The sequence below is a fragment of the Erpetoichthys calabaricus genome, chromosome 17 (assembly GCF_900747795.2).
Source record: "Erpetoichthys calabaricus chromosome 17, fErpCal1.3, whole genome shotgun sequence".
Classification (NCBI taxonomy): Eukaryota; Metazoa; Chordata; class Cladistia; order Polypteriformes; family Polypteridae; genus Erpetoichthys; species Erpetoichthys calabaricus.
The window spans coordinates 51,984,773-52,001,461 of record NC_041410.2 but is presented as its reverse complement, the minus strand read 5'-3'; the positions used below and the strand labels follow the sequence as shown (position 1 = coordinate 52,001,461).

Genomic DNA, 16,689 nt, shown 5'->3' with positions numbered 1-16,689 from the left:
TGCATAGTTATTCAAAAATATAATTGAAGAAAAAGAAATTATTCAATTTACATGTTGCTGCCAATAAATAAAAAACAAAGCCCAAATACCAATTGCAAGGCTGGTGTAGAGGTAAGAACGGCTGCTTCTGAATCAAGAGGTTGCGACCCCGGGTCTTCCTCACATTTTCCATTTTGAGTAGTGAGCTTCTGTTATTACTATTATATAATAAAAACAGACATTTGCTTTGAGTCTATAACAGCTGATGTAAAGTTTTGCTACTTGCAAAAGATACCGCTGAAGGAACATAAGCAGACACACAAACGCTAGTGAATCATGTCTTTTTGGTATCTTGCTGTTATCTGAATTTATTTTTTATTCAGTTTTATTCTTAAATAAAAGCACACTTGTTTTGTTATACCTTTGTGAAAATGTTTACTTTATATTCAAGTAACCACTTGAATGATATCAAATCTGTCACTGCCTCTCTCATGCATGCACGCACACACAAATCCATGCATGAAAACGCAATTATTTGAAAACACTGTCATTTGAACATGAGTTGTCATTTGAACATGCTTTTTTCCCCCAGTCTTTCCCAACCTTCGCGTTATGGTGCGTGGTACTAGAATGCAGACAGACTTCTTTTTGGGCACATTCATCATCAGCATGGCACTGCCTGATCTAAACACTAGCATGGAGAATTGCACGTGTACTGAAGTGAGTTTAGCTGCATGTGTAAGATCCTGTCCCACTTTATGGTGCCATGCAGAGTTGTGTTGCTGCAGCAGTTTATTAGCCAGTGAAGGTGACAAGAAGAAGTTGTCTGTGATGGTTCAGCCTTTGTCGAGAAACGGTTTTATGACCACAGTCTCGGAAAGTCTTTCTCCTGTGGGACGACTGGTATCTTTTACTAAATTAGGAGTAGCATTGCACGTGCATTAGGAATAGCATTGCACGTGCACATTCACATTTGTCATTTTTCACACGTTCTGCAAAGGTGTCTTTGTTGTCAAAGTGCAAATGCCGCATGATAGTCTGATAGTGGCCACAGGGCATTGTATCTTTGATTGCCAGTTCAACAAATAGTTCTGACCAGGCATCAATCACTGCACCAACTGTGGTCATCACTGCTCTTGTGAAAAGAATGAAGATAAACAGCATTAACTCAGAGAGGGAGAGGCAAGTTCGTTTTACCACGTGACCGTGACTAAGAGAATAAAATTGAATTTACAAAAAAAAAAAAAAAAAAACACACCACACACAGACTCAAATCAAATGTATGTATTTATTATGTAATAGTAATAATAATAGAAACTCACTGCTCAAAATGGAAAATGCATAAACACCCGTGCTCAAACCTGCAACCTCTTGATTTAGAGGCAGCCACTCTTACCTCTAACCCACCCATACAATTGATAAATGGGCTTCGGCTTTTACATATTGACAGCAACATGTAAACTGAATCATTTTTTTCTCTTCGGTTATATTCTTGAATAAAGGCGCACTTGTTTTGTTATACCTTTTGTGAAAGAATTTGATATTTGAAATTCAGTCTTCACACATTATACATTCACGTCAACATTTTATTCATTTTTACTATAACATGGAAAAAATTTCTGCTTGAAAATTTTTTAACATATGGAGTTTCAGGAGCCATGGGTTCATTCCAAAAGAGTGAAAGGCACAAAAACAGCTGTACTGCTCTTCCAAACAGCTGAGCGGTTGGGGGAGTAAGTTATGTGATAGCAGCTGTGCAGTAGCTTAAAAGCCAACTTAGCGCAGCTTAGACAGAACATAGATGATAACTTATTTCAATTGTAATGAATACGTTTTCCTTGAAACTTGTTTTCCAATGACCATCAACAAAAGCAAAGCTCATTTATTAAAAGCAGAAACTGATCTAAGGCAGGAATGTTTTATCCATAGGCAATTGTGTATAGCATGTTCAAGAGTAAGCGGCTGCAGTAACCGAATATATTTAATATTTGGCTGATGCCTTTATCCAAGTAAACTTGCAACATTTGGAACACAACTGGTTATATTTCTTTTGTTTCGCCAATTGGAAAACAGGCAGATGAAGTGACTTGCTCATGGGTGCACACTGCCAGTAGCAGGATTTGAACTACAACCTCTAGTTTTGAAGCCCTAAATCCAAAGCCTTAACCACAACAACACACAATTTGTCAATAATATTTGCTCCTGGTGTTTATATTAAATAAAGAAACCAGAAAAGCACTTACTATTTCTGATATACCTAATTAGCGAATGGCACTATAACGGAACCCCCTCATTGTCTTATGAAAGTTAGTATTTTTCTTTATAAAAGTACTGTTACTGTTCTGTTGATATACACCAAAACCAACAGAAATTGTCCTGAGATGTTACACCGAATACTATCGTGTCATTAGCAAGAGGTGGTACCCTGGCATCACACCTTCCCAGCAAATTGAAATTAAAGTCTCTTATTTAATGAAATTCAAGAAATGATGAGAATGAATGCTTGTGTGCAATCAAGATGATAATAAATAAGAATTCTGCTTGATTTGGATCTTGTGTGAATAGCTGGGAAGGAATAGCACAGTCACAAAATGATAATTTTCAGGAGACTGCATTTAAATTACAGTTTTGTCACTGTATGGTGTCCATGTGAGTGTTTTTCCAGGTACTCTGGCTTTACTCTAATATCTCAAATGTATGTGTTAGGCTAATTGCCAACTTTAAACTGAATTGGTTCATTTTGACCTGGAGTACGAATAGGTGCTTTTAACACAGCTGTAACCTGCAATCTACCCCCATTTTACCGATTAGCTTCATTCCAATTAATGTTACAACTAAACAAGCAATTCAAAATAAGGCAAAAAGAACAATCCCAACAAAGATGAAAACTCCACGCTTATCCTGAAATAAATGTCATTTCATTTTAATAGCATATACAGTCATATGAAAAGGTTTGGGAACCCCTCTAAGCCTGCATAATAATTTACTTTCAACAAAAAAAGATAACAGTGGTATGTCTTTCATTTCCTAGGAACATCTGAGTACTGGGGTGTTTTCTGAACAAAGATTTTTAGTGAAGCAGTATTTAGTTGTATGAAATTAAATCAAATGTGAAAAAATGGCTGTGCAAAAATTTGGGTCCCCTTGTAATTTTGTTGATTTAAATACATGTAACTGCTCAATACTGATTACTTGCAACACCAAATTGGTTAGATTATCTCATTAAGCCTTAAACTTCATAGACAGGTGTGTGCAATCATGAGAAAAGGTATTTAAGGTGGTCAATTGCAAGTCATGCTTCCCTTTGACTCTCCTCTGAAGAGTGACAGCATGGGATCCTCAAAGCAACTCTCAAAAGATCTGAAAACGACGATTGTTCATTATCATGATTTAGGGGAAGGCTATCTCAGAGGTTTAAACTGTCAGTTTCAACTGTAAGGAATGTAATCAGGAAATGGAAGTCCACAAGCACAGATGCTATTAAACCCAGGCCTGGCAGGCCAAGAAAAATATAGGAGCGGCATATGCGCAGGATTGTGAGAATGGTTAGACAACCCACAGATCACCTCCAAAGACCTACAAGAACATCTTGCTACAGATGGTGCATCTGTACATCGTTCTACAATTCAGCGAAATTTGCACAAAGAACATCTGTATGGCAGGGTGATGAGAAAGAAACCCTTTCTGCACTCACGGCACAAACAGAGTCGCTTGTATGCAAATGCTCATTTTAGACAAGCAGGATTCATTTTGGAACAAAGTGCTTTGGACTAATGAGACAAAAATTGAGTTATTTCGTCATAACAAAAATCGCTTTGCATGGCGGAAGAACAACACCGCATTCCAAGAAAACACCTGCTACCTACTGTCAAATTTGGTGGAGGTTCCATCATGCTGTGGGGCCGTGTGGCTAGTTCAGGGACTGGGGCCCTTGTTAAAGTCGAGGGTCAGATGAATTCAACCCAATATCAACAAATTCCTCAGGATAATGTTCAAGCATCACTAACAAAGTTGAAGTTTCGCAGTGGGTTGGATATTCCAACAAGACAATGTCCCAAAACACAGTTCGAAATCTACAATGGCATTCATGCAGAGGGAGAAGTACAATGTTCTGGAATGGCCGTTACAGTCCTCTGACTTGAATATCATCAAAAATCTATGGGATGATTTGAAGCAGGCTGTCCATGCTCGGCAGCCATCAAATTTAACTGAACTGGAGAGATTTTGTATGGCAGAATGGTCAAAAAACCTCCATCCAGAATCCAGACACTCATCAAAGGCTATAGGAGGCGTCTAGAGGCTGTTATATTTGCAAAAGGAAACTCAACTGTATTGATGTAATATCTCTGTTGGGGTTCCCAAATTTATGCACCTGTCTAATTTTATGATGATGCATATTGCATATTTTCTGTTAATCCAATAAACTTAATGTCACTGCTGAAATACTACTGTTTCCATAAGGCATGTCATATATTAACTCTTTGAGGGCGGATGTCGACTTTTGTCGACATTCGCCCTCAACCCCTCCTGTCGACAAAAGTCGACATCCGCCCTAAAAGAGTTAATATATGACATGCCTTATGGAAACAGTAGTATTGTCGCCATTAACAGCTGATTGTCGCCCTCTATCCCTGGATGTCGACTTTTGTCGACTTTTGTTGACAGGAGGGGTTGAAGGCAAATGTCGACAAAAGTCGACATCCAGGGATAGAGGGCGACAATCAGCTGTTAATGGCGACAAAACTCATTGTCACGTCACAGGCATTCCCTCTGTGCTTGGAGGAATGCTAGACTCGTTGACTCAGCAAATGATCATTGCGTGTGTGTGAGTTGCGAAATGTAAACAAAGACAACATGGCATCAACATCTCACGAGGGAGCAAAGCGAGTCGAGAAAACAAAATACTCGGCAGATGACATTTTACACATTATCGCGGAGTCGGACTCTGATTTTTCAGAGTCAGATTTCATAGACAGTGATCAGGAGATTGAGGAAGAGATTGAGGAGCCGGCATCAGCTGATCGGAGACCAGCTGATGCCGCCCCAGCTGGTCGGCTGGCAGCTGAGCACATTTGCGCTGCAAATACACCTACGGCAAGGTTCGCATGGGAGGAATACCCAGAAATTGATCCATGGGAGCTGATCTGGCTACCTGACTTCACAAGGCACGGCTTGCTGCTGGACACGACAGATCACCAGCTGTTGAACTACTTCAGGCTGCTTTCTCCTGATGCTGCTTTTCAGCTACTGTCAGACGAGACAAACAGGTAGGCAGAGAAATTTTTTGAATTGCGGGCTGCGGTTGCATCGCATTCTCGTTTTTCAAAGTGGAAACCCACAACAAAAGACGAGATGAAGCGTGCTGTGGCATTACAAATAGATATGGGACAGAACTGGTGATATAACTTCAGGGAGCATTGGTCCAAACGTGCTTTGTCCCCTGGTGGCTTTGGACAAGTTATGCAGTGTGGTGATAGGTACGTGCTGCTGCAAAGTTTTATTCACTTCTGTAATAAACAGAAGCAAATCCCATGGGGTGAGCCAGGCTATAATACCATGCATAAAGTTCATAATGTTTCAGAAGATGAAAAGAGGTGACAATCTGGTTTTCATGCGGGCAGAAAACTTGGTGGCAGTGGCATGGCACGATGGCAAATGGGTGACTTGTCTCTCTACAGTACACACTAACAATATATGTGAGAAAGTGCAGCAACAGACAATTGAAAAGTAGGCACCAAAGCAACACATATTGTAAGGAGTGCAATGTGGCAATTACTGAAATTGGCTGCTTTGAGCAAGATCAGACTTTGCAGGACTTTGCTGTGTAAAATGTATGTGATCTGTATGTGAAATCATATAGTATGCAGGCTCATATAACATGCAAGACAGTAACATTTGTCAAAAGTAAATATTTTTTGTTGATTTGATATGTTAAACAATTGCTTTGTGTTCTTTTTTTAAAAATGTTAGTTTTTGGAAAAATATTCAGCCCTGGGAGATAAGAAACAAAAAAAAAATTAGCCCTAAAAAAGTTAAAAGGAAGATGCTACTTTGAAAGCTCAGCCAATGATAAACAAAAATTAAGAGGGGTTCCCAAACTTTTTCATATGACTGTATCTGTGAGAGTCATGCAAATTAGGAATTTCACTGTACTGTGTACACCTAACAAGTTTGAACATGAACTACAATATTTTAATTTGCACTGACTGTTTTTTATCATATGCATAAAGAATAAACCTAAAGCTTTTAAAGCAACACATCAGATGTGCTATGCACTTTTAAGGGAAAAATTAACAACAATCTGTCATGTCCTAAAGAGTACAGTACATTTAACTGCTGCTAAGGTTTCCAATATTCACATTTTATACTCTGTAAATAATCAAGTTCTTTGCAAATGTTTAAAAAAAAATAAGAATGCTCAATGAATATAAATGTGACATATAAAATAAGAGAAAAAATATTTTATAAAATTAGAACATTATTTATTCACATAAAATTCACTTACCGAATTGGGATAGTTCAGGTAACAGATCTGACAAGGCATGTCCTGTGCAGAGGATCTCGTATTCATTTGACGTGTTCGAGACTTTTTACTAGGATTTATAACATGACATTCTGAAAAAAGCTTCTCCAAATTTCCATCAAAGTACCTAAGAAAACAATGAAAGTAACACAATCAAACACTCTATAACAATTTTTTGATTACTTTGCCAAGAGAGAGACTACAGTAGAAATGTTCCATTCCGAGGTGGACATATTATACTAGTTTAAAAAAACAATTATATTTTGTCTGATTTCTAATAATGGTTTTTAATAAGAATAATTCTATGGATAACTTTTTTCTGTTTTTTAATATTTAGAATTGGATTCTAAGCATACATTAAGCAACATTAGTCATGGCAAAATCAAAGAAATATTTAGTTAAAAATTTTATTAGTGTATGTAATGCAAAATAAAAAGAAACATATAATTTTTAATGACACAGTATTGCCTATTACACAAACATTAGTGACAAAGGAAATTTCTATTTACAAAATTATTGAAAGTTAATCTACTATGCAATTAAGTTTTTTTTAAATTACTTAATGAAATGGTTTTCAAAGCCTAAATTCTCAAAATATCACAATAAATCTAATTTTCTACTTTAAACTTAAAATGATTTTCATTCAAAATTTGATTTCATAGACATAATTAATCTTTAAAAATAGTAGGAAGCTTCATTTGTCAAAGTTTTTTTTTTTGGCTGATGGCTTTATCAAAGGCAATGTACAACATTAGAGATAAAAATTGGTTACATTTCTTTTGTTGTTCCAATTGGAGTACTGGCAGCAGAAGCGATTTGCTCATGGTCACAAAGTGTCAGTAGTGGGATTTAAACCCACAACCTCAGGGTTTGAAGTCCAAAGCTTTAACCAGCACCTGAGTTGCTTGTGTGTGAAATGAAACATCTCTTTGTGATCTACTAAAAAGACAGGGAAATCTGTATTGTTTTGGGTATAAAAATCATTTTTTCTCAGCACAGAACAATCAATCTTCCACACTCTAGTCATGGCTGACTTCATCTACAGTACACCTAAGGGAATATTGTAGAAAGATATCATTAAGAATGTTTAAAATGTGTGACTTAAGGCTAGTTACAATTTAACAGGATACAAAAAGTGAAAGGAGTTACACTGAAAACAAAGGCAGAATATTTAAATGGTTTCCTATCTTTTTGAAAACCAACAACACCCACCACTATAAACAGAAGACATCAACTACATTGTTGAGACCGAAACATCAGTTTTTTTCATTTAGAATGATGGAGACAAAACTATTAAGTATAATTCCAATCTCTGTATAAAACCAACAGACAAGGTGAATATTAACCTCCAGACAGAAACAATATAAACAAGAGAACACCAAAACATTAGCCCAAACATCTCAGTAAAATATATTAATCAGATCTGTTTACAGAGATTACACAGACAGCATTTTAATCCTTTCAGAAAGAGCAGGCTCATATATTCAACTTTCTAATTTGTTCATAATGATAATACCTATTCTGAACAAAAGCTAAAATCCTATCTTCACTGCAGTTCAGTTGAAGCTGATTTTAGATCACTAAAGCTTTAGGTCATGACCTGTCATTCAAAATTGATCTGTGTCAATAGAAAATAAAGACTGTTATTTACAAAAAAAAAAAAAAATATCTGTGATGGACAAATTGATAGTAAAGACACCCGGGACAACAAGTTTTTAATTCCAGATAACCAAACTGCAGACTCACAAAGCCCGGCAGTCTACCAGATGTTTCAGACCTTTGGTTCACTCAATATTTTCCTAATCAAAAAAGATCTGATAAAAGCAAAACAGCAAACTCTTCATGTATGGTCTTAACTTGGATGTTACTTCTAAAGACAGCTGCTTAAAGTGCACTAGACTGCCGTAACCACCGTCTGGCACACACACAAACCCACCCACTAGACTAGTGAGTAACATATAGCAATTGTCCAGCAAGTCTATAAAACAAGCAAGAGGAGCAATAGCGTTAGCTGTGAGGCAACAGGGGTAGAGAGGGCAGTAATGACAGTTAATGAAATTTAATCATATTCCCATCGTTACCATAGTATAAATCATTTTAAAACATGCTTTGTTATGGATAATAACAATTCTTTACATTTATCTTACACTTTTCTCATTACTCAAAGCACTTTACATAGTGAGTGGGGAGACACCTCAACCAGGAGACCATTTAAAAGTGAAAGGAATGATAATTAAATAATTAAAGCAGCATTATGATAAAATAAATGGAAAGTAAGATTTAAAATACTAGAACAACTTTTTCAGTGATTTAAATACAGGGGACATTCAGCAAATAGTGAGAATTGCAGGGAGAAAACAGTATCTCAACCAAGTCAGAGAATGTACCATGCTGAAATCACATATAAAAGCAGTCATTTGTTTTCAGGCAAAACTAACACAAGGATTGAAAAAGTGAGAAACCACAGAAACATTTAGCGATTTATTATACTACTCAGCCTGCCAGATCTAAAAAATGCTGATACAATGTTGAGTCATTTAATGAAATTTACAACTTGGAAAAACAAATGTATAGTGATGCAGAAGGTTACTCTTTTCAAATAACAGCGATTGCCACCACTTAAAAAAATTGCCTAAACTTTTCAGCAGCTTGTTGATCACATGATAACTTGAATATTCCAACAATACTCCTGTCACAAATATTCAAGTGTTCCTCCTTAGGAAATAGATGTCATCAAAATCAGAGGGCTGTACTCCATTACAAACGGAGCACAAGAGGAACCTCAGAAGAAATAAGATGATCACCATTAACCAGGATGAGCTCTCAACAGGTATACTGGAAGTTTGTGAAAATGCTCCTTAATATTAGTCCAAACATTGCAGAGTGTGAACATGCTTTTTCAGGCCTATATCTCATTTTAAATAACTTAAGGGCCTATTTAATTGTCCAAGATGCAATGATCACTGAATGTGGTTATCTAAAAATACATTACACTGTAAAGGACATACTGCACCTCAGAATAACATTAAAGGTCAAACTGATGATGTTTTTAACAGGCAAACTAATTTTGGGGGTCTAAGTTGAGTCTGAGAACAAAATTGTTTTGTTTTTTTTTTATTAATGAAGCATTTCAGGTCATTTTTGATAAAATATTTTGTGTACATTGGAACACCACCATACATTAACACAAACAATCTTGTAAAAATCATCTAGTTACTAAAATATTCTCTTCCAAGATGCCAATTGTTTTTATATTGTGGTAGAAGAGTGTACCTGTGTACAACAAAACTTTACAAACACTACTGTAAAAAGTTGGAAAGAACCCAGAAAAGTATACCTAGACTACAAGGTTTTTTGTTTTATTAAAATTAGATTTAGCAAATCAGAACTAACAAGCATAAAAACAAGTAGTTCATTCCCTTTATCAGGTGCATGACAATCAGGCACCAGTTCAATCATAGACAACAGAAAGGGAATATGCTGCATGACATACCATGAAAGACACTTGACTATTCACAAGATGACAATGGGGTTAGGATATAACAGACAGGTCACTGTAAATAAAAATATATTTAAATAAGTCCACGATCGATCCAAAAGCAGAATCAAAAGTACAGACAAGAAGGTTAATCATGGGGAAGAAAAAGGAACAAGGCAAAATTGTCCATAAGTGCTAGGCAAAAGCTGAATCCTAAAACAAACAAAAGTAGTGATGCTCCAATCGATCTGCCAACTTTCACTACAAAAGACTCAGTGATCAGTAAATTGCCTAATCATAAAAACTGATTTTTTCAGCATTTGCTTTTCTAAACTTTGTGGGATATTATTTGTATTACTTGTAGTGCTCCTTTATGTGAGGTTTTATAGTAGCTGAGATTGTGCACATTTTTTTTGTTGCAAACTTCCTGTAAACAGAGAACAGTATGACCGACTTTAACAGAGAGAGAGAGAAGAATGGAATATTAGTCTTTAAATTAAATAAAGTGGAGTAATAAACTTCAAAAAAGGAATCAAAAGTGGCATTATGTGTAATTGGACAAACGGCAAGAAAAGCTACTTTAATGAATTCACTGAATATCAGGGCTGTGGAGTCGGTAGATAAATCCTTCGACTCCGACTCCTTAGTTTCCGGTACTTCTGACTCCAACTCCAACTCCTCTGTATTTAATATGTTAATGAATTTGCCATGTTGATTGAAGGAAGGCAACATACACGTCATTTAACCACAGAACTTCTGGCTAGGAAGCGGACTCTACCGTAATGGCCAGTTTAAACAAAAGACAAAAAAATGAAAACAATAAGGTTTTATTTATTGTTTTTATAAGGTGGCTATAAAGTAGTAGCATGCATAAAAATCAGGAACAGGAACTTTACCAGTTCAAAAATATAAACCACATTCTTTGGTAGTTTTAAAACACAAATAAAGCTTAACTACATTAACAAAAAATAAAAACAAAAGCTGGAAAAACTAAAACAGTTTATATATTAAACTTGGAATATAGTTGTAGAGTAGAATAGCTGTTAAATGCAATCCAAAATTAACTCAATGTAGTGTTCTAAGAAACAGAATTGCTTCAGCCAGATCGTCTTTCATAGAAGCTCTTGAATCTGACTTGATTTATTTTTAGAGCTGAAAATAGTCTTTCGACATTGACTTGGGTGGGTGGTATTGCTGTTATAGTTCTAGCCACATCACTAATAATCTCTGGATAAACAAGGATGGCTTCTTCTACAGTCAGTTTAGATGAGTGATCATACTTTTCAACTTCTTTTTACTGTTTAAAAAACTCCTAATGGAATCTCTTTATTTGGACATTTACTGGTCGCTTATCTTTCACACATAGGAGACGTTGCTTTGCTTTTGAAACTTCCATTTTGTCCAAGTAGGAATCAAAGTCTAATTCTTCATCTGAAGAGGATGATCCTGAGTTACCAGTGCTTATAGCTTCATCCAGTGGTGGCGTTTCAGGTAGTAGTAATCCCTTCATACAAACTGCTACATCATAGAGTGCCTTTATTCCATTAGCAATCTGGTCACTGCTCAACAAAATTCGGCTCATTGGATCAACAATAAATAGCAGCTAACAAGATATGATTATCCAGTAGGAGACTCTCTCTTTTCTTCATTGAATTTATTAGGAGTCGGAATTAGTACATTTTTGCCAACTTCGACCCAGACACCAGGTATTCAAAATTGTCTGACTCCACAGCCCTGGAATTTAGACCTTTTTATTTTGTTCTTCAATGAATACAACACAAGCTCATACACCATTTTGTAGCAGTCAGGGGCAGCTAAGATTCATACCGTCAAAGATGACGGTGATTTATTTATTTTAATAGAAGAGATCCCAGGAACGTCTCCAGCCTTGGATTGACCCACACACACTCACAACAGAGACAATAAAGCACACTGGGAAAGGCAAACAATTACAAATATAATGACCCAAAATAATTAATGAAAACAGTAATACCACCCCTGACCCCTTCGGCGATATTACATATAAACACAAACGCCACACAGCAAAGTCCATATAAACCAAACCGGATGAAGATGAAAAGTGACCAAGTTAAGTCCAGCGATCTGTATGTTGAAAGGGAGAAGGAAAAATACAGTCCTACCGGTAGTTACTGATGATGAGGATGAAATCATATGGTTGATTCAGGAGCGCTCCCCTCTTCCGGAAAACCAAAGAATCCAACACAGTTCTCAGTGCACAGGTAGACAAGACGATCCAGACCCCAACAAACGAATACAGTCCAGGACACAAAGATTAGAGTTCCAATAACAGCAGGCAGAAACAGATAACCGCAACACACACCGCACCAAACAAAACAAACTTTTTTTTTTTCTTTTGCCCTCTGCCCTCCTTTTAACTACCTGTGGCCACCTTTGACCCCAGCAGCCCCAGCAAGGACTGCTGGGAGATGCAGTTCTTATAAAGTAGCACTGCTACAATCCCCACCCCCAGGCCGTGGTGTACGGCCAAACCAAGGCTTGAGATTAGAGATGTTTACAGTGTCTATTTTCTTAGTCCCTGGCAATCCCCACTCTATTGCGTAGGTCACTGGTCCCTTCTTTTGGACAACAGTAGCCGGGCCGAACCACTTAGGAGCCAGTTTAGCAGTGAATTTCTCAGAGGCTTTGGAGAGGGGATGAGTCCTGATCCAGACTTTCTCCCCAACCGAGAATTGCACAGTCTTATGTCTCTGGTTGTACGATTGAGATTGTCTGGACTGGGACCTCACCATCCTTCTCCTTTACCCGTTGTGTGATTTGTTGAATACTCTGCAAGTGATTATGTAGTGATGTGTCTGGTTTAGGTGGGTTGAGCTCAATGATCCTTTCTAGTGGACCGTTTATCTGTCTGCCTAAAGCTAACAATGCAGGGGTTTCACCTGTAACCTCGTGCACCGCCGTGTTCAATGCAAACCGCAGCTCAGGCAGCCACTTTGTCCAATCCTGATGGTGGTCTCCGACGAAGGATGCTATCATGGTCTTCAGGGTCCGATTCACCCGCTCAGTGCGATTTGATTGGGGATGTTATGCTGTCGTTTTCAGGTGAACCACCCCCCATTGTTTCCACAATTCTTCGGCCTCTGAGCCGGTAAACTGTGGGCCCCGATATGTGATGATGTTCTCTGGCACCCCCCATCTGGTAAATATCTCATCCTTCAGGGTGGAACATATCTTCTTGGCGGTGGCATTAGCCAAAGGGAATAGCTCCACCCAGCGGGTATAATAGTCCACAACCACCATCAGGTAGGTCTTCCGGTCCTTGCTAGCAGGAAATGGTCCCATTAGGTCCACGCCAAGGCTTTCCCCCGGGGTAGTGATAGTTACTGGCTGAAGCTGTCCCGAGGGGAGACCAGGTGGGGTTTTGTATTGCTGACAGGTGGTACAAGTCTGGACATGGGACCAGACGCCTTTGCGTACAGTCGGCCACCATGCCACCTCCAAGATTTTAAACAGTGTCTTAGTATGTCCAAGGTGACCACCGATCGGGCTATCATGATAATACTGTAGGAACTTGGGCACATATGTCTCGGGCACTACCAACTGATAATGGTAACCCCGATCTTTTGTTGGAACACAGCGATAGAGTGCCCCTTGAAGTTCCCTATAATGTGTGCGGTTTTCTTTTGCCCTCTGCCCTCCTTTTAACTACCTGTGGCCACCTTTGACCCCAGCAGCCCCAGCAAGGACTGCTGAGAGATGCAGTTCTTATAAAATAGCACTGCTACAATTTAAACTCAGACAAACAGTGTTTTAAGTACAGCAGCTCAGAGTTTCAATTAGAAAAATAAGAGAAAGAAGAAATTGCTGCTTAGTAAACAACCAGTAAACCCCCAATTCTCTAAAGAATCGCAAATCCAAGAATGGCAATCACTTTCTGTTCCCTCCGATTTTTGGAGGGATGAAAAATCATGGAGGGTGGGTGCGTCCTGGGAAAGTTTTCATTTAATTAAATATATTTGTACTAACTTCCATCCATCCATCCATCCATTGTCTCCCGCTTATCCGAGGTCGGGTCGCGGGGGCAGCAGCTTGAGCAGAGATGCCCAGACTTCCCTCTCCCCGGCCACTTCTTCTAGCTCTTCCGGGAGAATCCCAAGGCGTTCCCAGGCCAGTCGAGAGACATAGTCCCTCCAGCGTGTCCTGGGTCTTCCCCGGGGCCTCCTCCCGGTTAGACGTGCCCGGAACACCTCACCAGGGAGGCGTCCAGGAGGCATCCTGATCAGATGCCCGAGCCACCTCATCTGACTCCTCTCGATGCGGAGGAGCAGCGGCTCTACTCTGAGCCCCTCCCGGATGACTGAGCTTTTCACCCTATCTTTAAGGGAAAGCCCAGACACCCTGCGGAGGAAACTGTATTCGCGATCTCGTTCTTTCGGTCACTACCCATAGCTCATGACCATAGGTGAGGGTAGGAACATAGATCGACTGGTAAATTGAGAGCTTCGCCTTGCGGCTCAGCTCCTTTTTCACCACGACAGACCGATGCAGCGCCCGCATTACTGCGGATGCCGCACCGATCCGCCTGTCGATCTCACGCTCCATTCTTCCCTCACTCGTGAACAAGACCCCGAGATACTTGAACTCCTCCACTTGGGGCAGGATCTCGCTACCAACCCTGAGAGGGCACTCCACCCTTTTCCAGCTGAGGACCATGGTCTCGGATTTGGAGGTGCTGATTCTCATCCCAGCCGCTTCACACTCGGCTGCGAACCGATCCAGAGAGAGCTGAAGATCACGGCCTGATGAAGCAAACAGGACAACATCATCTGCAAAAAGCAGTGACCCAATCCTGAGCCCACCAAACCGGACCCTCTCAACGCCCTGGCTGCGCCTAGAAATTCTGTCCATAAAAGTTATGAACAGAATCGGTGACAAAGGGCAGCCCTGGCGGAGTCCAACTCTCACTGGAAATGGGTTCGACTTACTGCCGGCAATGCGGACCAAGCTCTGGCACCGATCGTACAGGGACTGAACAGCCCTTATCAGGGGGGCCGGTACCCCCATACTCTCGGAGTACCCCCCACAGGATTCCCCGAGGGACACGGTCGAATGCCTTTTCCAAGTCCACAAAACACATGTAGACTGGTTGGGCAAACTCCCATGCACCCTCCAGGACCCTGCTAAGGGTATAGAGCTGGTCCACTGTTCCGCGACCAGGACGAAAACCACACTGTTCCTCCTGAATCCGAGGCTCGACTATCCGACGGACCCTCCTCTCCAGGACCCCTGAATAGACTTTTCCAGGGAGGCTGAGGAGTGTGATCCCTCTGTAGTTGGAACACACCCTCCGATCCCCCTTCTTAAAGAGGGGGACCACCACCCCGGTCTGCCAATCCAGAGGCACTGTCCCTGATGTCCATGCGATGTTGCAGAGGCGTGTCAGCCAAGACAGTCCTACAACATCCAGAGCCTTGAGGAACTCCGGGCGTATCTCATCCACCCCTGGGGCCCTGCCACCAAGGAGTTTTTTGACCACCTCGGTGACCTCACTCCCAGAGATGGGGGAGCCCACCTCTGAGTCCCCAGGCTCTGCTTCCTCATTGGAAGGCATGTTAATGGGATTGAGGAGGTCTTCGAAGTATTCCCCCCACCGACCCACAACGTCCCGAGTCGAGGTCAGCAGCGCACCATCCCCACCATATACAGTGTTGACACTGCACTGCTTCCCCTTCCTGAGACGCCGGATGGTGGACCAGAATCTCCTCGAAGCCGTCCGAAAGTCGTTCTCCATGGCCTCCCCAAACTCCTCCCACGCCCGAGTTTTTGCCTCAGCAACCACCAAAGCCGCATTCCCGCTTGGCCTGCCGGTACCTATCAGCTGCCTCCGGGGTCCCACAGGACAAAAGGGTCCCGTAGGACTCCTTCTTCAGCTTGACGGCATCCTTCACCGCCGGTGTCCACCAACGGGTTCGGGGATTGCCGCCACGACAGGCACCGACCACCTTACGGCCACAGCTCCGGTCAGCTGCCTCAACAATAGAGGCACGGAACATGGCCCATTCGGACTCAATGTCCCCCCACCTCCCTTGGGATGTGGTCGAAGTTCTGCCGGAGGTGGGAGTTGAAGCTACTTCTGACAGGGGACTCTGCCAGACGTTCCCAGCAGACCCTCACAACACGTTTGGGCCTACCACGCCTGACCGGCATCCTCCCCCACCATCGAAGCCAACTCACCACCAGGTGGTGATCAGTTGACAGCTCCGCCCCTCTCTTCACCCGAGTGTCCAAGACATGTGGCCGCAAGTCCGACGACACGAGCACAAAGTCGATCATCGAACTGAGGCCTAGGGTGTCCTGGTGCCAAGTGCACATATGAACACCCCTATGCTTGAACATGGTGTTCGTTATGGACAATCCGTGACGAGCACAGAAGTCCAATAACAAAACACCGCTCGGGTTCAGATTGGGGGGGCCATTCCTCCCAATCACGCCCTTCCAGGTCTCACTGTCATTGCCCACGTGAGCATTGAAGTCTCCCAGCAGAACGAGGGAGTCCCCAGAAGGTATGCCCTCTAGCACCCCCTCCAGGGACTCCAAAAAGGGTGGGTACTCTGAACTGCTGTTCGGTGCATACGCACAAACAACAGTTAGGACCCGTCCCCCCACCCGAAGGCGAAGGGAGGCTACCCTCTCGTCCACCGGGGTAAACCCCAATGTACAGGCTCCAAGT

The 16,689-nt window shown here is 41.1% G+C and overlaps 1 protein-coding gene across 1 annotated transcript in view; it reads right to left on the bottom strand.

Moving 5' to 3' along the window:
- arih1 (ariadne ubiquitin-conjugating enzyme E2 binding protein homolog 1 (Drosophila)) overlaps positions 1-16,689 on the bottom strand; it is a 245,209-nt gene that overhangs the window by 148,385 nt on the left and 80,135 nt on the right. The window contains exon 3 of the mRNA XM_028823941.2: positions 6,485-6,629. Within this exon, the coding sequence (XP_028679774.1) occupies positions 6,485-6,629 (145 nt within the window). The remainder of the gene's footprint in view (positions 1-6,484; positions 6,630-16,689) is intronic.